This window comes from Rhinolophus sinicus, chromosome 1 (assembly GCF_057876585.1).
Source record: "Rhinolophus sinicus isolate RSI-liver-muscle chromosome 1, RSI-T2T, whole genome shotgun sequence".
In the NCBI taxonomy this organism is placed as follows: Eukaryota; Metazoa; Chordata; class Mammalia; order Chiroptera; family Rhinolophidae; genus Rhinolophus; species Rhinolophus sinicus.
The window spans coordinates 52115028-52135686 of record NC_142501.1 but is presented as its reverse complement, the minus strand read 5'-3'; the positions used below and the strand labels follow the sequence as shown (position 1 = coordinate 52135686).

General features: G+C 55.8%; 2 protein-coding genes across 4 annotated transcripts; one reads left to right on the top strand and one right to left on the bottom strand.

Moving 5' to 3' along the window:
* Nucleotides 1-2696: 2696 nt before the first annotated feature.
* WNT1 (Wnt family member 1) lies at nt 2697-7926 on the bottom strand. The gene is made up of 4 exons (XM_019724381.3): nt 7379-7926; nt 6408-6661; nt 5458-5723; nt 2697-4930 (listed from the first exon to the last, which is right to left on the bottom strand). The coding sequence occupies exons 1-4, from the start codon at nt 7480-7482 to the stop codon at nt 4442-4444; spliced, it is 1113 nt and encodes a 370-aa protein (XP_019579940.1). The 5' UTR covers nt 7483-7926; the 3' UTR covers nt 2697-4441.
* A 5587-nt stretch (nt 7927-13513) lies between these two features.
* On the top strand, nt 13514-20070 carry WNT10B (Wnt family member 10B). 3 transcript variants are annotated; one of them, XM_019724675.3, is made up of 6 exons: nt 13514-14186; nt 14445-14654; nt 15572-15691; nt 15821-16083; nt 17857-18230; nt 18880-20070. In XM_019724675.3, exons 3-6 carry the CDS (start codon nt 15618-15620, stop codon nt 19336-19338), a joined length of 1170 nt encoding a protein of 389 aa, XP_019580234.1. In that variant the 5' UTR covers nt 13514-14186; nt 14445-14654; nt 15572-15617; the 3' UTR covers nt 19339-20070. The 3 variants fall into 3 exon arrangements, with proteins under 3 accessions (XP_019580234.1, XP_074181854.1, XP_088655250.1); XM_074325753.2 differs by lacking the exon at nt 13514-14186 and adding an exon at nt 14977-15155 and having other exon boundaries at nt 14322-14654; XM_088799124.1 differs by lacking the exon at nt 13514-14186 and having other exon boundaries at nt 14323-14654.
* The last annotated feature ends 589 nt before the right edge of the window (nt 20071-20659 follow it).

The window sequence follows — 20659 nt, the reverse complement described above, 5'->3', positions numbered from 1 at the left end:
CGTTGGGAAGATGATTGGGCAGGGAGGAGAGAAAGGACTCTCATTTATTAGGAAGTAGTGGAAGCAGGAATGTTTAAGGGCCCTGTTCTCAACCTCCCACCCCAACCCTTATTCTGAGGCAGAACCAGGAGCCCGAAGCTTTACCCTTCCTGATGAAGCTGCCAGGTTAAAGCCAACGAGTCCCTAGCAAGGGCGGGAGCTGGTGTAAACACATGGCAGAGGGGGCCGCTACATGTGTGCACAATTGCACGTGCAGGTATGCTTAAGCACAGGGTCTGGCCTGCAGCAGGCCCTCGGGAAATGCCGGCTGAATGAATGGATAAACTTGGGTTTTGCTGAGAGTAGATGGGCCTGGCCTGCACCATGACACAAAGCAAGTGGCCTTGGGCCCTTTCATTCTGAGCTCCCAGCCATGGCCCAGGAAGGACTGGGACCCTACCTCTGAGCAGATGAGCAAATGTCCAGGAAAAATGAAGTGGCAGTTGTTCCTTCCCTTTGAAAAGGGAAAAAAAAAAAAAAATGCAGTAGCCTCTTGGAAGCCCCACTTCCTCCTGTGCCCCAGGGAGCAGGGCAGCCCTGGCTCCTCCCTAGGAGCCACCCCACCCTATCCCCTCCCAGGGGATGACAAGGGAGCGAGTTGGCGGCAGTTCCCTGGGCATATTTATAACCTGCTGCTCGCTCACCAGCGTCTGCTTTTAGCCCAGACGGGGGAGGGGGCAGAGGGGTGGTCTGTCTCATGCTGGGCGCCCCGGCTGGGTGTGGAAAGAGTGAGTAAGGGTGAGTGGTGGGCAGCTCTGCATGGATATTCCTGCTCACACCACAGCCAAACAGCTTATTTTCTCCTCATTTTGTTATTTTTCTCCCTCTGGCCTGGAGAGGAGGACTGAACCAGCCTGAGGTGTGTGTGTGGGGGGTGCTGGACCCTGGGGTATTTGCAGCCCCACTGACAGGGTTTTTCCAGGGTGCATGTGGCAGGGTGTGTGTGGTGCCGGCTTGCTGACCCCCCAGGGACAGTGCAGTCCTGCCATCTCTGTCCTCTCAGGTTTTCCGCTCTCCCCCCCCCCCAACCAGGATATTTCAGGACCAGCACCTCCCTCATTTGCTGAGGCCAACCATGTGTTGGGGTCCCTGGCAGCCTCAGACTCCCCTGAGTGTGTGGCACCTGGCACCTGAAGATCAGAGGTGGGTGGGAGGATAGCCTGGGTGGAGAGGGCAGGGCTTAGGCGTCAGGCCCATTCCTGATAGCCCTTTCCTATGTAGAACCCCCTGAGCTGCTCTGGGCCCTGAGACCTTAGTGAGGCCTCGCTCCAGGCACAGGTGCCTTTCTTCCCAGGATTTACCTGTTCTCGCTCTGCGTGAGGTTGGCATAGATGATCATAAAAAATAATTAGCTCCTATGTGGTACTTTGCAGAACCTACAGCCCCTTCACATGCTTTGTTCATTTTCTTAGTGCATGTCCCATCGAGAGTCAGTGCTCATTCTGCACTGCCCTACCGCCCCCTCAAAGTCCTGCCCCCCTGGAAGTAAGGGGCCTAAATGCTGAGGACTTGACTCTGGGAGTCTGTCCTTAAACCTCATGTATGTGCAGAGGGCGTTACACTTCCCTGAGCCTCCATTGGACTCCCCCCATCATACTGACAATAGCTGTTGATGTGCTTGACTCCCTGGCCAGACCACAAACTCCTCCAAGCAGGCACTACAGTGGTACAACACTGTGTCTCCAGCATTTGGCATATGCCTGGCACAGAAGAGGTGTCAGCAAGTGTTCAAATGACCTGAGCTTTCAGGTATGTGATTGCCTCTGAACATCATCACCTTCCTGAAGAAGACTAAGTACCCATAACTGTCCCTGTTTAATAGACAAGACAACTGTTGCTGGGAAAGCAAGAGATTTGTTGAAAATCTAGTTTGGGTCAGAATAGGATTCACCGCTTCCTCTTGCTCTTCTTTCAGCTCCTACAGCTCCTACGTGTGGGCTCATCCCAGGGCCAGTTAGGAGTTAGGGAGAGTGGTTGAAGCCAGCTGCCAGCACTTTGACTCCTTACCCTGCTCAATCCCCAACTCTGGGCAGTGTTCAGCGGGAGTCCAAGTCTCATCTCCTGCCTCTGGCAGCCCATTAACTTCTTGCTTTAGGAGCTGTTCATTAGATTACAGATTGGGCGTTCTCTGCAGGGAGTTCTTTACTGGAAACCCAAGGCCTGTCAGGTGCCTCCTACTCTGATCAATAAGGTTTCTATTCTCCTCCTGACTGCCCATCAGAGTTGAGCTGGTGCTAGCTTGGTGGATGGAGAGAAAGGGAAAGGGATGGCGTTGCAGGGTTTAGCAGCTCCTGGCTCCTGGCTCCTTATCCAAAAGGCCAGCTGGGGTCAGAGTTCACACATCCAGGGAAAGGTGGGAGGCAGCAACAACAGCAAAAGAGTCCTGGGGAGAGGGGGATATTCTCCAGTCCGGATCAGTTGTTGCCCTTGGGGGTGGGGTGCTTCATAGTTCACCCTGCCCTTCAGGTCTTCCCCTAGGGGGAAGTGTTGGGATTAGGGACAGGCATTAGAGTTGAGGAAGGGGTTAGTGTTCATCAGAAGTTAGGGTTAAGGTTAAGGTCACACTTAGAAGGGGAGGGGAGGAGGATTTAGAGTTAGAGGTTAGAGATAGGTATAGGGCTGTGGGCAGGGTTAGTACTCCACCGACTCTGGGGAAAGCACACACAGAGATGTCAGTGTTTATTAGTGACAGAATCATCAATGGGCTCTTTATGGGAATGGCTAGCTTCATGGTTTGGTTATGGGCCACACTTGGGTGTCTTTTCGGTTATATTGGTTTAAGTCTAGGTTGTATTTGGATTCTAGCCCTCCTGTATCTTTCTTCTTCCCCACCATCATCTCTGAGCTTCTGGGTCTGGGACTACTGGGGTCCTAATAAGGTGTTTCCTTAGTTTTTTGGAGGGTGCCTTCCCCATTGCGCACTGCGCTGACCACAGCTGAAGCAAATACACATAGACTTCAGGGACACACTGGGGGGAGTAACATCCTTTCTGTTTCGGTTTCTCTTTCTTTGGTTTCTTTTCAGAATGCAGTCATGGCTATCATTCAATTGTAGCTATTTTCACACCGACTCTTCCAGCTAGGAAAGGCAGGCTCAGAGTTTGTTTCATCCCCATTCAGCAAGGAAAGAAAGTGACACAGCCATGCACTTGCCCAATATGACATAACCAGTTGGTGTTCAAATAGGAAAAAGAACCCTGCAGGCTCTTTGGGCTACTGACGAGGTTCTTCTGGAGACCTGGATCCCCAGTGGCCTTATTAAGGTCATCCCAGGGTTGGAATCTTAGGATTCTCTTGCAGGGCCAGGAAATCAGCCCCCCAACAATGTATCCTATTTGTTTAAGAGAGGTCAGCAATGATGTGTTCTGGATTCAAGGAAAAGCCATCAAATCATTGATAAAAATAGAGATTTTATTCTGGAGAGGAAGGTGCTACATCAGTGGGGGCAAGCAGCCACTAATAGCTACAGTGGAAGGAAATACTGATTCCAGGAGGCAAAGGCATCTTTGAAAAATTGAGGAGGGGGGAAGAGGGAGAAGAAATGGCTAGAGGGCAAAAGGAGAGAATGGAAAGGGATTGGGTGGGGTGGAAGTGGTCTCTGCAAACCAGGCTGGAACCCAGCACAATAAATAGTTTTATTTACAACAACCAAACTCGTGGCTTTGTATCCACGTTTCAGTGCAAATTATTTACACACTGATGAGGAGGCAGGACAGGAAAGGGTAGGAGGTGACCGAGGGAGGCATGGCTCACAGCTGTTCAATGGCTCCATGACAGAGGCTGGGAGAATGGGGATATTTCTGCTGGGTCCCCCAACCTCATTTTCCACATCACCACAGCTGCAGCTGCCCTTTCACCCTGGAATCTCCCGCTTCAGCTGTAGGCGGGGAGGAGAAAGACCCTGAGCCCAGGTGTGTGTTCAGGGTCTGCACGCTTGGCAGGAGAACGGGAAAGGGCATGTGGGGACCTGGAGAAAACAGAGGAAGAGGGGGAGGGAGGGAGAGAGGCAGAAAGGTCGCTGGCCCGGTGGCAGAGGTTGAGCAACACTATCTAGAGCTGATCCCTCAGGAGAGAGGGGACGAATCCATTTCTCACCTCCTGGCCAAGCAGGGGGCAGTGCAACGGGGTCTCCCGCGGAGAGGAAGGGAGGTAGGTCCGGGCAGGTCCATCAGGATGGCAAGAGGGTTCGTGCTGCCCCAGGCAAGTGGTTGCGGGAGTCCCCAGGTAGGAGAAGGTGGGAGAAATGATCGGATGCGTGTGAATCGCTGGGAGTGTGGCTGAACGGACTGGGTGTGCGCATAGCAGGGTCTTAGGTACCAGCGAATCTGCCGGGGGGTGGGGGGGCGGTGTGGGGGGGAGGGGCTTGAGGAGAACGCTCCTGAGGGCGAGTCCGCATAGCGCTTCACAGACACTCGTGCAGTACGCGCGTGTGCGTGCAGTTACGGCAGCTGACGTGACAGCACCAGTGGAAGGTGCAGTTGCAGCGCTCGGTGACGCGTTGCGTGCGCGTGCGGTGGCCGCGGCCACAGCAGAGCAGCTCGCAGCCGTCCAGCGCGGGCGACGAGCTGTTGCAGGCGCGCCCTGCCGTGCCCGCTGTACCCAGGCGTCCACTGTATGTGCAGAAGTTGGGCGATTTCTCGAAGTAGACGAGATCTTGGGGAGAGGGCGGCTTGTGCGCAGGGTCTTCCGGCTCCAGGCGGAGCAGTTCGGCTCGCGAGGCGCGGTTGCTGCCGCGGTTGCCGTAGAGGACACGAGAGGCGCCGTCGAAGCGGTCACGCAGCACGTCTCCCACGGCACGCAGCGTGGGCAGCCGCATCCAGCACGTGCGAACCGTGCACGAGCCGGACATCCCGTGGCACTTGCACTCCTGGCGCATCTCGGAGAACACGGTCTGGGGGGAAGGGAAAAGAAAGGCTATCTCACCGCACTTCCAAAGAGAGCCACCGTCCCTGATACCGCCCCCTCCCGGACGCCGCCGGGACCTCAGCAAAGGTCCAGGCCTAGCTGAGCCCAGGGATGAGAGGCAGGAATACCTCGCAGAGATTTAGACACCAGGACCGACTCTGCTCCGCACGGGAGAATCTGTCATGGTCTCTCAGCCTCTTTTATTTATTTATTTTGCCTTATTCTTTGAATCTGTACAATGGAGGGGCTGTAGGCAATATGTTCTATGGGTTGCATGACTTCTAACCTCTTCTAACCTATTCCTCAGTGCAGGAATCCCTTTGCCCCCAGCCACTATGTCTTACATTCTCTGGCTTCCTTCCAAGCTTCCCGCTCCCTTAGGACGCCCTCTCCTGGTTCCCTACCCTAACCCCTGGCCTTATCACGGACCGTTACTTTCCAAGTCCGAGGTTAGCCCGTGCGCAGATCCCTGCCACTCCGCTTCGGGTGCGGAGCCCCTCATAGCCCGCTCACCGTGCGGCCCGCCTCGTTGTTGTGAAGGTTCATGAGGAAGCGCAGGTCCCGCCCCTTTTCCCCGGAATCCACAAACTCTCGGCCGAAGAGGCGGCCGAAATCGATGTTGTCGCTGCAGCCTCCCCAGTGCCAATCGGGGCCCCCAGGGCCGCGCCGACGATAGTCGCACGTGCAGGACTCGATGGAGCCCTCGGAGCAGGAGCGCGCCACCGAATGGGTAACACCGGCGGAGGTGATGGCGAAGATAAATGCTGTTTCCCGACAGCCTGTGGGGGAAGACACCGGGGATCAGCGAGGGGACACGCGGGGTGCGGCCAGCACCCTCAGCGGAGGGCTTGGGACCCTTGAGTCCCACGCCCCGCCTCCGCCCTTGGAGTCCTGTGAGCCAGGCGGCGGGCTGTGTTGGGAAGCTGGTCTCACAGGGAAAGCACGTGCGTGGGCATGCAACCACGTCCACGCTTTAATCACGCGTTACTGAGACCGAGGGCGCTTCAATAGAAGTAGGACAGCTCCAGAGAGAAAAACTGAAAAGAGGGGAGCGAAAGAACTCTGCAACGCTAAGACCTCTCCGCAGCTCAAATACCGCCCATGTCAGCGATGCAAGCCTTCCTGGGCGCGAGGCAAGACGCACGCCTGCAGAGAGCAGCTTCCCAGGCACCTTTGAGGAGGTTGGGGGGGAAGCGGTCGCCGGCCAGCGTCCACGACTCAGAGCTCCCTTTCTATGAGGCAGTGGCTCAGGAAAGTTAAGCTTCGTGCCCAGGGTGCCCGGCTTGAAAGCATCTGGTAGACCGAGTCTGGTCCAGAGCTGGCGCTGAGCATAAAGTTCCTGGCCGGTTGATCGCGTGACCCTGCAGGAGCCTGGGATATCTTCCCTGCATTCGCCCACCCATGCCCTGAGGGTGACCCCGCGTTCCCCTGGTCCCGGAAGCGTCGCCTTCCAGGGTACCCACCTCGGTTGACGATCTTGCCGAAGAGGTGGGGCCCCGAAGCGGTGGGGCAGTTCCAGCGGCGGTTCCGGAACTGCCACTTGCACTCTCGAACAGCGCTCTGCAGACCCCCGCTCACACTGTGCAGGATCCCCGGGTTCTGGCGGATCAGCCGCCGCTGTTTGCGGCTCAGCAGCTGCAGACTGGGTTCCAGCACCAGTTGCAGACTCTTGGAGTCGGTCAGTAGGTTCGTGGAGGAGGCTACGTTCACGATGCCCCTGGTGAGACCCATGATAACTCAGGCTCTGGAAGGGGACTTGCACCCTAACCAAAAAGGTCGTGCCCACCCTGCTCTCTCCCTGTGGCTATTGGTCCCGAAAGAGTGGCAAGTCATAAGGTAATGACTTCGAGCTCCCGGGCTCACTAGATTGAAAGGACTGGTCGTCCAGACTTTTGTGTGCCCAGGAGTCCTAGGGCTGGTCGGGGCCCTGGGTCCGGGGACTGGACAGGGGAGACATGAGGGCTCCGGAGATTAGATGCCCACCTTGGCTCTCAGAGCCCGCTTCCCGGCAGCCTAGGGAAGAAATCCTGGCCCGCAGTTCATGCCCACCCAAGGAGTGATGAGATGCTTAGGAGTCCCACCCTCTTCTTGCCTTCTAAGCGCACGCCTGACCCTTGGCTTCCCGAAGCAGGGGCACCTGTGATGTGGCTACCGCTGTGAGGCGGGGTTTGGGGCTCAAGGAAGAAGGGCGGTGGGAGTGGGCTCCCTGCCTGGAGTACAGTGGACTACCGCGGCCGGACCATTCACCCCACTTCAGCAGAGCTGGATTCTCTGGAGCAACTCCGCTCCAGAGCGCCCCTTGGTGTCTCGGAAGGAAGTCCGAGCGCTGGAGGGAGCCTGCCTGAAGACGGAGCCCAGAGCGTGGGAGCTGGATAGGGCTGGCCTCTGGCTCTGCGCCCCGGGACAAGTGGCGACCCCGCACCAGCTCACTTACCACCATCGGCCACTGCTGTTAGCGGCCAGGGCTGCAGGCAGAGCGGCCAGCGCCAGCAACAGGGTAGCAGAAACCCAGCCAGGCAGCAGCGCCCAGTGCCCCATGGCCTGCCCGGCCTTGCCTGCTCTGTGCTGCAGTTGGGGCGGCTTTGGCTGCTGCCCGCGACGGTGGGACGGGACGCGGCGGTGGCGGCAGTGGCGAGAGTTCGCAGTCTGGCTCTAACAGCCCTGGGGGCGGGCGGCGGGCTGCATGGCTCGCGGTCCCAGCTGGTGGGCTGAGGCAGCCACTGCGGGCGGCACCGCCTCTTATAGTTGCGGCGCTGGCTGAAGTGACGATGGGAGGCTGCCCCGCCGGGCCTCACTGTGGCACCAGGGCGCACCGGTCAGGGGCGCAGACAATGGGCAGCGAGCCGGCCGTGGCTCCCGCCCGTCTGAGCCGAGAGCTGACGGGCTGGCCGTCGGGGCTCACCCCCGCCCCCTGCACGGTGACTCCCGCCTCCGGGCCTGCACTGGCCGCCGACCCCTCCCCTTAGGACGCCCTCCCACGCGCGCCCGCCTCACTCCTCTTCGCGTCCGGAGCCCGTCGGGGACTAGCGTCCGCCAGGGGGCGCGGCGACAATGTGCTCTGGTTTTTCTTGAGAATCCGTGGGAGCCCAGCTGCTTTGCCTCCCTCCTTGGGGCTGTCCCCTCGACGTCACCCCTGGCCCCGCCGGCGTCCCCTCTCTCCCCCATCCTAAGTGGAGGAAGGAAAGCTGTGGTTCTGGGCAGCGACTCCGGGAGACGCCTCCCCTCCCAGGAACCCCCATGGCTGCATAGAGAAGGAAAAGGGGGAGACAGGGGGTGGAGGTGGGGCTGTGGTCAGGGAAATCCCGGGGGTGGGTTGGGGGGTGAGCTGACCAAACAGAGCCTGGCCATGAAGAGAAACCTGAGGAAACAGCAGTTTGTGCTTATGGGCCAGAAGGCGCACACTAGTGGCTGTGTCTGTGTGGTGTGTGTATGTAAGTGGGACAGTGCAAATGTGAGTGCATGGGGGGAATGTGTGTGAATGTGTTGTGAGTGTACACACTCATATGTGTCCTCATGTGCAGAAACTCCATGTTTTGAGGAGGGATGTTAGAAACCATTTTAAAGAATCTTGGAATTTGGCTCAGGTCAGAAGGGATCAAGTCATCTTGTCACAGCCACCACCCGGGGCAGTGCATCATCTCTGTGTGGGAAGGAGGTGGCAGCTACTGTCAGGAGAGACCCAGTTGACTGAGGTATAGAGAATGTCTGGGACTGAGTGGAGGTGGGTGGATGGGTAGATGAGTATGTGCGTGGGGAGATTAAATATGCATATGTGTGTCACTCTTGTCCTGTGTACCTTACATCATTCTATGGTGTGTCACCCTGTAGCATGTGTCAACCTGTGCATGTCACTGGGAGAGGAGGCTGAGCCAGCAGCCAAGGTGAAGAAGACCCCGAACGGTTGAATCTCCGAGGAATAGGCTCAGAAAGAAAGGGCAGTGGAGTAGATGTCAGTTGTGTGTAGGGTGGGAGAGGACTGAGAAGAGAAGGGCTGCTGGCTACACTGAACCCATAATAGGGAACTTGTGCCTCCATGTGTTTGATTCTTTTGGGATTTTTCTGCCAAGTTTCTGTCTTCCCCCCAAAATCTGGATCTCTCCACTCTCACTATGCTGGGATACCCAGAGCACCTGCAACCATCCCCTCTGTTGTATGCTGTTCTCTTCCCTCCCGGGGATTCCAGCTCAGCTTCAAAGCCAGCTTGGCCTCCTATTGAAGAAGTGGCTGCTGTTGCCTATTCAGGGTATAGCACTGCCAGCCTGGTTATTATGCCCCACTAGCACACACAAATGGCCCCTGGAAGGAGGGAGGATCTCCTCCTTTACATTTTCCCCCCCATTTTACAGAGAATAAACTAGATTAGATAGTTATCCAAGGTCCACAGAGCTGATAAATGATTTAATGGCAGAGCCAGGCTAAAACCCAGACCATTTGGACTCAAAGCCCATGCCCTTCCTTTCCACCTGACCAGCTACTTGTGAGTGTGCAGCAATAGCAGTTGGGGGCTTCTCAAAATTGACAGAAAAAAATGATCCCCAGCATCATCCTGCCTCCCTTTTAGATCCTCTCTTTTTCATGTCCCTTGCTTTTAGGATTCTTTCTGAGTAATGTACCCAGGCCTGATCCTAAAGAGTTCCAAGTCCCATAAATGACCTCCCCTCCAAGGAATAGGTGTCTGATAAATTTAATTAATCTTCCTGGGGCACTTGCATTTTAAATGAGATACATATTAACCCAAATGGATCCTGATGGCAGTTATTTTGGAAGGGAATGTCCTTCCCAGGCCTTTTGCCCAGTCCATTGTACCTTGCTTTTCTAAGAATTCAACCCAGAGAGACAATGTGTACTGGCCCAGCATCCTCCACAGGTCCAAAAACCAGTAGTCTCTGCAGAGGGCACCCAGCACAGATGGCTCGAATAAATAGACAATGGACCACAGGCAGCTTGTCCTTTATCCTTAGATGTTTCTTCTCACGGTGGCTAGGTCAAGAAGTCTTTTGGCCTGGTGGATTGATAAAACCCCAGGGAAGTGGGAGATGGGCCAAAAGACAGAGAAGACTTGTTTGTGACCACTGGTGACAAGCAGAGGTGGGATGAGAAAAGGAGGAGCCAGTATCCTTTGTTCCATCATTCCACCCACCAGTAGTGGGGAAGAGCGGAAGGGCTCTGGGTCTGGGTCACGCTATGTATGACCTGGCCCAAATTTCTATTTGGGGCAAATCATCACTCTAGTAATTGTCCTCTGTTTCTTTCCTGCGTCATCAACTTACCTCTTTATTGGATCACACCGTCAGCGTATAAATTAGCTGTAATATCTTCTGTCTAAAAAAAATCCAAAAACTTTATTTCATTCCACACTACTACCCAATATTGTCCCATTTGTCTGTTCTCTTTCACTGCAAAACTCAAAAGGTTGCTTTAATCACTAGCGCCAATTTCTTTTCTTTATTCTCTCTTTCTACCCTAATCACACCTTTGAACCCATCCCACCTCCTTAGCAAAATCATCCATGACCTCTGTGTTGCTCTACAGTTGCATCTCAGGGCTCATCCTAAATAGCGGACAGAATTGAACACTCCCTCCTTCTTGAAATAGTCTCACTTGTTTTCTGGAGCATCATTCCTACCTCCCGGGCTGCTCACCTTCTCAGTCTCCTTAATCTGGTTCCACCTTGTATACTCAATATACCCTCTAAACTAAATTGGGACTGTGCCACCAATTCAATCTGGAGCTTCTTCTTAGTCTATACCCACTCCTTTGGGGAACTAGCCAGTCTCATGCTCCCTAATTTATTTCTCTAGCCCCGAACTCTGTACTTGCCCATCTTACACTGGAATAAGCATCTCAAAATGCACATGTACAAAACTGAACTCCTGAGCCTTCCCTCAGCCTAACCTGCTCTGTGATCAGTCATCCCCATCTCAGTAAATGGCAACTCCATCCTTTAGTTGCTCAGGAAAAGAATATTAGAGTCATTTTTGACTCATCTGTTTTCTTATCCTGCACCATCAAATCATTCAACAAATCCTGTCCTTCTGTCTTCAAAATATATGCAGAACCTGATCCATTCTTACCACCCTACTGCTACAACACTGGTCAGAGCCACCATTACCTCTGTCCTGTGTTATGGCAATAGCCTCCTAACAACTCTCCCTGCTTCTGCCCTTACTCCCCCCAGTCTATTCTCCACCCAATAGCCAGATCCATTCTTTCCAAAATGAAAGTCAGATTATTTCATTCCCCTGCTCAGAATTTCCCAGTGATTCCTCATCTTACTCAAAGGAAAACGCAAAATCCTGACAGCGGCCTACAAAACCTGATATGACCTCACCCTTCTCCTTCCTGTCCTCTAACCTCATTGTCTGCTGCTCTCTCCCTGGTGGATTCCTCCCTCCAGCTACACTGTCCTCCTTGCTAATCCCTTAACTATACCAAGCAAGCTCCTGTCTCAGGATCTTTGCACTTGCTTTCCTGTCTTCTGGAATGCCCTTCCACAGATATCTCCATGGGTTTGTTCCCTCAGTTCCTCTTCCCTCCCGTATGTAAAATGGAATCCCACTACCTATCTTTTTCACTCTGCTGTATTTTTCTCGGTATCACTTTTGACAACGGATAAACTTAAAAGCTTGAAGTAGAAAATCAGTAGCTAACCACCAGCTCCCTAGGATGGGAACAGAAGAGAGTGATGTCAGAGGGGAAAAGCGTTTTACCTTGATCTTGGGGTCTGGGGAGAAAGCAGGAAACTAAAGCTGAGTTTGCCGGCAGAGGAGCCTACTTTCCTTTGAAGCACCAGCAGGCGGCACTGCCTCCTTGGACTGGGAAGGCGTCAGCCTCTGGTAGAGAAGGGGGCAAAGTTCTGTCTAGAGTAATCCCACAGACTTTTTAGGGCCATCTGCTGAATGAGGGGGTGCTTTCTGAGAATCCAGCGCCGTCAGTCTGCGGACGCTTTGGTGCCTCCAGGTGGTGGCCTGTGGTGCTGCAGCAGAAGGAGTGAGAAGCGGAGGGTGGGCAGCGCAGCTGAGCTCACCGCTGCGGGCGCATCCATCCCTCCCGGGCCTATAATTTGGGTTCCCCGGGCCTGGCCGCCCCTATCAGCGGCTCAGCAATAGATGACTCACCCGGGACCCTGGGCCAAGGCAAACACAGCGGGAGGAGGAGAAGGAGGTTCCCAAGGCTGCTCTCGCCTTTAGCCACCGCCTCACTTGCTGGATCCCCCAATCTCCAGGGGCACCCACGATTTTCTTTGACCCCCGCCCTCCAGGGCCTCAGTGTTCTTCCCAGATTTCTCCCACTACACCCTCCATCCCTATAATAGGAAAGCAGCCCTCCACTCTTCTCATCAAGGGGAAGGGGGACCAGCTTATTCCCACTTGCTCCCTCAAGTAATGACAACCCCTCACTTTCCCGAGTCATGGCCCCAACCCTTGTCAAGGTCTCTCTGGTTCCCGCCCCGCCCCTTTCCTGGAGCTGGCCGCGTGCTTGGGGTATTAGGCAATGGGTGTGTACCCACAGCCCTCTCCAGGCCCCGCCTGCCCCACCACCCTCCAGTCGCCTGCCTGCCTGCGGGTCAGTGCTCAGGCCAGCCGGTCGGGCTGAGGGCACTGGGGGCCAGCTCAGGCCACCCAGTCTGCCTGCCTGTGGCCTCCTGTCCCAGAGCTAGGCTTCTACGGGGTGAGGGAGCAAGAGTGAGGGTCTTTGGATGTGGGACAGGCCAGGTTGGGGAGCCCTGGGGTCACTGAGAAGTTAGAATCCATAGTTCTGACCCTGGCTCTTCCTTGGCACCTGACTATGCTGCAGCTCAACAAGGGTAGGGTCAGAAGAAACAATCCCAAACCTGAGGGAGACCCAGAGACACATAAATGTCCAAGCAGTCCCCATGGGAGAAGAGGGGCATAGGAAACCTCGCCCCCCTCTTTAGGTGTAGACCTGGGTGTAGTTCCAGGCTGACATGCAGGAAGAGGAGAAGCACACTGGCAAGGATCACCTAATCCAGGTGGAAGGACGAACGCTACTGACACAGGGTTTGGGGATTATGGTGGCCTCAAAATCCACACATAGTTTGGTTCTTGGCTCCTAAACAGGAAGGATGAGGCAAAGACTCCAGGGTTCCTTCCCTCCCTCTCCTGCCCCATCCCCACTCAGGTGGGAAAGTGAAGAAAAGCAACCTTCTGTGGTCACAGCTGTCCAGTGTCAGGAACCATGGCACATTCACCTCCCCATCCTGCTCAAGGTCTGGCAAATAAATATGGTCAATAAATATCCCAGTAGATGAAAATCACTGATCTCTCTCAGAGGGCTCTGCCCCCTAGACAACAGTGCCCCCTACAGCATGGGGCAGGACTAGCAGCAGCACAGGCGGGAAGCTGGCTGCCCAGCGAGCTGCATGGTCACCACCAAGGAAGAGATGACTGTGGCTGTGGGTTTCAGCCCCGTGGCTCTGCTTCCCTGGGGGGCCTGTCTCTGAGTCAACGTGCCAGCCTTGGGCTTGCAGGGCCAGCCGTGCCTTGGGCTGCGGTCTGGCAGGGGCGGGAGGGGGGGCGGCTGGGAAGCCTGGGGCCCCTCTCTGGCAAAAATAGCCCAAAGTGGTTAGAGCTGGGAGGGTGAGTCAGGCAAAAGTGCAGTGGTGCCTAACCCCTTCGCTGCCACCGGAGCTCCCTAAGGTGGTTTGGCTCCGTCTGTGCTCCCCAAGATCAGGCTCTTTCCCTGCTCTCCTAGGGCTGGACTCAGTTTGGGATCCTGAGGCCCTCCTCTTTCCATGTGAAACAAGTCTGCGAGCCTGGAGCAGGAATATGGGCCACCCAAAGTGCGGATCCTGGATCCCAGGAAGGGCAGGAGACCTCTGCCAGCAAGGATGCCTGCAAGCCAAAGGAAGGACAGGAGCAGGCTGAAGATCTTTGGGGCTACCCCAGCCTCTGCTAGGGCCAAACTCTGAGGCCAAAGCTGACCCCTCCCAAGGGGCAGGCACAGGGCTCAGAGGTGGGTGGAAGCCAAGCCACCCAGAAGGGAAGTTCTCCCACTGGCTCCCAGTGCCCTGCGGTGCGCTCTTGCTGAGGGCTCAACACGCAACTGTCCAACGAGGAAGTCAGTTAGCTCCGTTTACATCCTGTCAAAGGCACCCTCCAGCCATTCAGCGCTCTGTGGAGGAAACTGAGGCAAAGAGAAATGACCACTTGGGACCAGGGTCCTGGCTGCCTAGTCTGGGTCACTACACCCTCCTTGCAGCCTTGGCGACTCCAGAGCAGGTGAGAGGAACTCTGGTCACCTCCTCCTTCAGTGGTGCCAAGCCTGAACCCGGGCGTCGGGGGAGAGGGTGTGTGTGTACGCTGGGAGGAGGGGGAGCGACTGCGCTCTCGGGGTCAAGGCGGGGGGTGCAGAGGAGCCGGGTGGGGATGCCCCGGGCTCGGGGAGGGGCCGCAGCTCTGTCAGCCACAGCAGAGCCGTCCGTGAGCTCCGCGCGATTAGAGCCAGAGCCCCCTGTTCTTTGCTCGCCCGCTCGCTAGCTTTCTCGATCACTCCCTCCCTTCCTCCCTCCCTTCCTCCCGGCGGCCGCGGCGGCGCTGGGAAAGCGGCGAAGAGGAGTGGCCCTGCCCTGGAAGAATGCGGCTCTGCCGAGGGGGCAGAACCCGACGCAGTCTCCCCACTGTTTGAGCAGCCCGAGCCCAGGCGACCCGATCCCGCCGGTCGCGGACCCTGCACCAGAGCAGCTGGAGGTAATCGGAACTGGAAAAGCAGGGAGGGCAGGGACACGCACACCGGGATGAGACAGGCACTCGGATAGTCAGACAGACAGACATGCATCCGCCCACAGGGGCACAGAGATGCAGAGAGAGCCAGAGATATTGCCAGAAATAAAGACCCAGCAAATAAAGGAGTGCCCCCGGATTTGGAGGGCAATGAACGCGAAAGCAAAGGGGTGGGGACTGAGGCTGGGACCTGTGAGGACCAGATGGGCGACGCGGAGGCGGAGAACATGTAGTTGGGAAAGGTGACAGACGAGGAAGAGGACTGAACCTGCTCCACGGTCCCTTTCAGGAGGGAACCAGGTCCCCTCCCTGTCCTGGCCGCACCTGGAGCCTTCCCTCTCTCCCTACTGCGGGCGGAGGACTAGGATAGAGCCGGCGGGGAGCCCATTGCTCCACGCTTCTCACGGAGGCTGCCTGCCCTCGACGGCACCTGGAGGCGACACTTCCCCCACCCCCACCCGGCTGGCTGTAGGTGGTGGGGAACCCCCTCCCAATCCCGCCCTCTAGCCCTGTGAGGGCGTGAAGCTGTGTAGGGTGGGGGAAGCGAGTCGTGAGGCCCTCGAAGAGGGAGCAGTGGGCGAGGTGGTGGAGTGGCGTTTGTGAGTCTGTATGTCTGAGTTTGAACGTGAGTGTGTGCCTGTGTGCCTGGCGTCGTGTCTGGCTGGGTTCGCTCCCGGGGAGCTCGAATAAGTCCCAGTTGCGGGGCGAGGATTCTTCTTCCAGGGCCCAGGAACTCTGGAAACCAAGGGGGTGATTCTTAGTGTATCGTTTGGGGAGGGACGAGAAGGATTAGCGGGGTGACGTTGGTGAGTTAGGAGCTCCCTTCGGTTGGCCGGGCGAGCCACCCTCTTCCGGAGCCGTCCTTAAGTCTCCCTGTCCCGCAGGCCCTGATCAATTTGCCCACCGGCGCCTTCGGGCCCGGGCTTCGACATGCCGGAGGAGCCCCGGCCGCGGCCTCCGCCCTGGGGCTTCGTGGGTCTCCTGTTCCTGGCCTTGTGCAGTCGGTGAGCAGTTTTCCCTCTCACCCAGCCCTGGAGAGAAAGCCTGGGCTACAAGCACACCCCGGGGCGGGAGGAGTCGGAGGGGACGCGAGGCCTGGACCACAGACCCTTAAACGCCTTCTCCGTTCCCAGGGCTCTAAGCAATGAGATTCTGGGCCTGAAGTTGCCCGGCGAGCCGCCGCTGACCGCCAACACCGTGTGCCTGACGCTGTCGGGCCTGAGCAAGCGGCAGCTAGGCCTGTGCCTGCGCAGCCCCGACGTGACAGCGTCCGCGCTTCAGGGCCTGCACATTGCTGTCCACGAGTGTCAGCACCAGCTGCGCGACCAGCGCTGGAACTGCTCGGCGCTCGAGGGCGGCGGCCGCCTGCCGCACCACAGCGCTGTCCTCAAGCGCGGTAAGCCTGGCGGGGCGAGTTTGTGCCGCCTCAGGGGCGGGGGGTGGGGGCAGGCCGAGGCGAGAGGAGGAGGGAAGGGATGGGTTCACGACTGGGAGAGGGGCCTCTCTGGGAATTCCCCCCGGGAGCCTCGCAGAGCTGGGTCTGGCCACCCGTCTGGGCCCCTGCGCTTCTGACTTCCACCTGCTCGCTGCGGGCAAGGCAGCTGGGTCCCTGCTCCCCTACCCGAAGGCCCCCTTTCCTGCCTCCACCCAGCTCGATCTGGGTTGCACCTGTGAGCAAGAGATGCCCCCAGCCCTGGAAGCTTCAAACGCCCCCCTCATTTCCTCCCCCAATTTTCACCCCCTCCCTCTCCGAGGGACAAGCCCAGGCTGGTGTCCCCAGAGCTTCAGCGGAGGTGGGGTGCCGCCCCCAACTGTTTAAGGGTTAAACCTACTCCCCTAATTGCTGGGGTTCCCAGGAGCTGAGGCTGGGAACAAAGACCCTGATGGCTTTGAAGCAGGGGCGCAGCCTCCTCCTCTGTGCGTGGGGGCCCCAGGTGGCTCACCTGAGCAGGTGAGGAAGGCTGGAGAGGTGGAGAACAGGTCACTGCTGGCCTGGTCTGGGAGGCATTGCTGCCTCTTTCCAGACCATGCTGGAGTTTACTCCATGGAGGAGTAAAGATCCATCCTGGGCTGAGCCCAAGGGTGGGGGCAGTACTTCGGGGACTACAGGGTTAATAGGCAGCTGCCATCTGCGGGGGAATTCCCAAGACGTGTGCAAACAGCTTCACCCCTGGAGGCTTGGGGTTGGGGGGAATCGGGAGGCTGAGCTAGGAGCCCTGCATCCTGGGGTGGGAAAAGCCTGGCCCTTAAGGAGGTGCTGTTTCTCATCCTCTCTGTGTTCCAGAGAGCCCCTGCCTAAAAGGAAGTGAGCGACCCCCTCTTTCTCCACAGGACGTGGTATAGGGGAAGGCTTTGATGCCCAAATAAGAAGCATATATACCTAAGCCTGGGAAAGGCTTGTCATCCTGAGCCTCTGTGACCCCTAAAACAAAACAAAGGAGCCAATATTTTAAGAGGGCCTTAGGGAAAATCACCGCCACCTCTCTCCCCTTCCCAGCGTTTTATAGAGTAATAGCAGGTTAGGATAAACATAAAGGGCAGTTTTAAGGACAAATATAAAACTAGAAACTGGAAAAGGGAAAGACAGCTCCACAGCTCCAGTGCTTTGGGGGGTTTTGGGGTGGTGTAGGGTAGGTTGGTTAAAAGACTGATTAAAATAACCCTGAAAAAGAAAGAGGAAGAGGAGGAGAAGGAGAAAGAGAGAAGGAAGAAGAAAAGAACCCCAAGGGCCTCTGCTTCCACCCCACTCGAGCTCCCTGCAGGGCTGGGGAATTTCTGAAGCTTTCAGATGTAGAACTCAGTGAACACATCTTCAAAGACCACAGGGACTCCCTCTTAGTCATCTCGCACCCCCCAGGGATCTTTCCCTCTAGGCTAGCTCTCTCATCCACACCTGAACATCCCAGATTCTGGAGCCAGAATAGGCCTCAGAGATCAATCTTCTCAACCCATCCTCTCACTTTATAGATGAGGAAACTGAGGCTCTGCATTTTCTGTTCCTTCCTTCTCCTGTGATTTCTCCCAAATTACTCAGCTAGTAATGGCAGGGTCAGGATTCAGTTAGGAATTTCTGGAATCGGAGGGTGGCTGTTTGTTTATTTCTTTCTGCCTTCCTACTTTCAGCTGCCTGTCAACCTCACCCCCACCATCACACCCTTTTCATCCCCAGGTTTCCGTGAGAGTGCTTTTTCCTTCTCCATGCTGGCTGCTGGGGTCATGCACGCGGTGGCCACAGCCTGCAGCCTGGGCAAGCTGGTGAGCTGCGGCTGTGGCTGGAAGGGCAGTGGTGAGCAGGATCGGCTGAGAGCCAAACTGCTGCAGCTGCAGGCGTTGTCCCGGGGCAAGAGTTTTCCCCACTCCTTGCCCAGCCCAGGCCCTGGCTCAGGCCCCAGCCCTAGCCCCCAGGACACATGGGAATGGGGTGGCTGTAACCATGACATGGACTTTGGAGAGAAGTTCTCTCGGGATTTCTTGGATTCCAGGGAAGCTCCCCGGGACATCCAGGCACGAATGCGAATCCACAACAACAGGGTGGGGCGCCAGGTACGTGTGTGCAACTTGTCCTGGGTCTTCCAAGCTTTCCAGGCCTGGTTAGAGTTTGAGAGACACGGCAGACTAAGAGGATGAGGTGTAGTGGGTGGTTGTCACCATCTGGGTGGTCTCTAGCATGTCACTTAACCTCAGTTTTGCATCTGTAAAGTGAGTCTGAGGATACCTCCCTGACAATGTCATTAAGACTGGGCTAGCAAATAGAGGCCCTAGCAGAGTGCCTCCATCTTTGGCAGGTGTTCATGACACGGTAGCTATGATTACAGCTGCCTTCCCTACAGAATTTAGGGGTGCTCTGGGCCAGACTCCCCATTTTAGCAGTGCTTATTCGGGAAAGAGCACTGGATTGGGAGTCAGGATGACTGGAGTTGAGTTCAGTTACCAGCTAATTACCAGCTGAGTCTCTGTTACCAGCTAGTGATTAAACGTGGGCAAATCCCTCTGCTCTGGCTTCAGTTCTCCAACCATAAAATGAGGGAGTTAGGCTATCAGCCAGCCTCACAGTGCCCTTTCTTTTCTGATATTCCACAGTCATTGGTTATTCTTACCTCCTTGAACTCTCTGTTCCCTCCCCTCTCCTGTGCCTCTGTGCTCTATCCATTTGCTGCTCTTTCCTTTACCTCTTCCCCGTCTGATGCTCTAGGTGGTGAATGAAAATCTGAAGCGGAAATGCAAATGCCACGGCACGTCAGGCAGCTGCCAGTTCAAGACCTGCTGGAGGGCCGCCCCGGAGTTCCGGGCAGTGGGAGCAGCATTGAGGGAGCGTCTGGGCCGGGCCATCTTCATTGATACGCACAACCGCAACTCTGGAGCCTTCCAGCCTCGCCTGCGTCCCCGTCGCCTCTCAGGAGAGCTGGTTTACTTTGAGAAGTCTCCTGACTTCTGTGAGCGAGACCCCACTGTGGGCTCCCCAGGCACGCGGGGCCGGGCCTGCAACAAGACCAGCCGCCTGCTGGATGGCTGTGGCAGCCTGTGTTGTGGCCGTGGGCACAACGTACTCCGGCAGACACGAGTTGAGCGCTGTCATTGCCGCTTCCACTGGTGCTGCTATGTGCTGTGTGATGAATGCAAGGTCACAGAGTGGGTCAACGTGTGTAAGTGAGGGGCCTCTCACCGCAGGCTGGGGGAAGGGAAGGGCACTGCTCAGCTTTTTGCTCTGATTTCTGTCCAAGTTCAATCTTGTCCCCCGGAAGCTCAAAGTGTCTACCTAGAAAGAGCTTTGTGGGGGCTGCGGGTCAGATGGAGTCTGTGATGTGTGGCCGTCTTCCCCACAGTCGGAGGGCCTTGAGGGGAAGATGTCACCCCTCTTCTCCTTAAACACCTGAATGGACTAAGATGAAATGCACTGTATTGCCCCCCTCTTCCCAACCCGGGGCTCCCTTTAACTCTGACTCATACTCCTTTTGGGAGTCCCTGTAGTTTGACCACACTTCTCCTTTGAGGGCTAGCCCCAGGCATTGTGTGGAGCCATGAGACCTGTATCCAGAGAGACCACTCACTCCATTTGCTGTTCCCAAACTCCTCTACTGCAGCCTGAGCCCCCTCTTGTGGGGTAATGGGAGACAGTCATAGAGAGGTTTTTCTTAGGGAAGGAACAGAGTGCGAGGGGTACTCTCCCTTGAGTCCTCAGAGTCCTCTGTTCAGGCCTTTAGAGAAGCTGTCTTCCCTCATTCAGATGGTAAAGGGGACCCTTCAAAGGAAGAGTATTACCTACAACTCTCTGAGCCTCTTTTTCTTTCTTCAGCAGGAGGGGTGGGAATAGATAATTTATTGTACTGAGACTTGTTCTTGGTTCCTGTTTGTAACTAAAATAAATTAAGTTTCTGGAACAGTGGACGCAGATGGTGATATTTCTGCCCACACTTGGGATCCCAGTCCATGGCTTATTTTCCAGGTGAATTCTCTTACTCTCTTACACTCAATGACTTTATTTACATATAGAGGCCTGTTTCCACAAAGGATTTGAAATGGTCCTCAGTGACTTAGTTAGCAACTTTGAATGTGAAAAACCAGGGGAGGCTTCTAGGTGTAAGGGGCTAGAGATCCAAACATAGGCTGTATTTACTCTCTATGTGCCTCAACTCCAGATTTTGCATTGGTCACTGCCCTAGAACAAGGACTGGCTTTTTTTTTTTCCTTGTAAAGGTCTTGATAGTAAACATACTAGGTTTGTGGGCTTTGTCTCAACTACTCAACTCTGCAATAATTACTCAACTCTGCTGTTGTAGATCAAATGCAGCCATAGACCAGACATAACCCAATGGATGTCCAATAAAATTTAATTCACAAAAACGGACTGTAGGACCAGATTTGGTCCTCTGGCTGTAGTTTGTTGACCCCGCCCTACACCATGAGGTCACCTCTGTTCTGGGGTTTTCAAGTCCTGAAGGTATCCCAACTTTGAACCTGGACCCAAAAGAGCA

What these genes read in the sequence shown, in the direction of transcription:
- WNT1 (XM_019724381.3), bottom strand. Translation starts at nt 7,482, where the DNA reads ATGGGGCACTGGGCGCTGCTGCCTGGCTGGGTTTCTGCTACCCTGTTG. An exon ending in CGGCAAGATCGTCAACCGAG is followed by an intron (nt 5,724 to 6,407) that starts GTGGGTACCCTG and finishes CTTCCCCCACAG; the next exon opens with GCTGTCGGGAAACAGCATTT. An exon ending in ACAACGAGGCGGGCCGCACG is followed by an intron (nt 4,931 to 5,457) that starts GTGAGCGGGCTA and finishes CCTTCCCCCCAG; the next exon opens with ACCGTGTTCTCCGAGATGCG.
- WNT10B (XM_019724675.3), top strand. Translation starts at nt 15,618, where the DNA reads ATGCCGGAGGAGCCCCGGCCGCGGCCTCCGCCCTGGGGCTTCGTGGGT. An exon ending in CAGCGCTGTCCTCAAGCGCG is followed by an intron (nt 16,084 to 17,856) that starts GTAAGCCTGGCG and finishes TTTCATCCCCAG; the next exon opens with GTTTCCGTGAGAGTGCTTTT. An exon ending in ACAACAGGGTGGGGCGCCAG is followed by an intron (nt 18,231 to 18,879) that starts GTACGTGTGTGC and finishes CTGATGCTCTAG; the next exon opens with GTGGTGAATGAAAATCTGAA.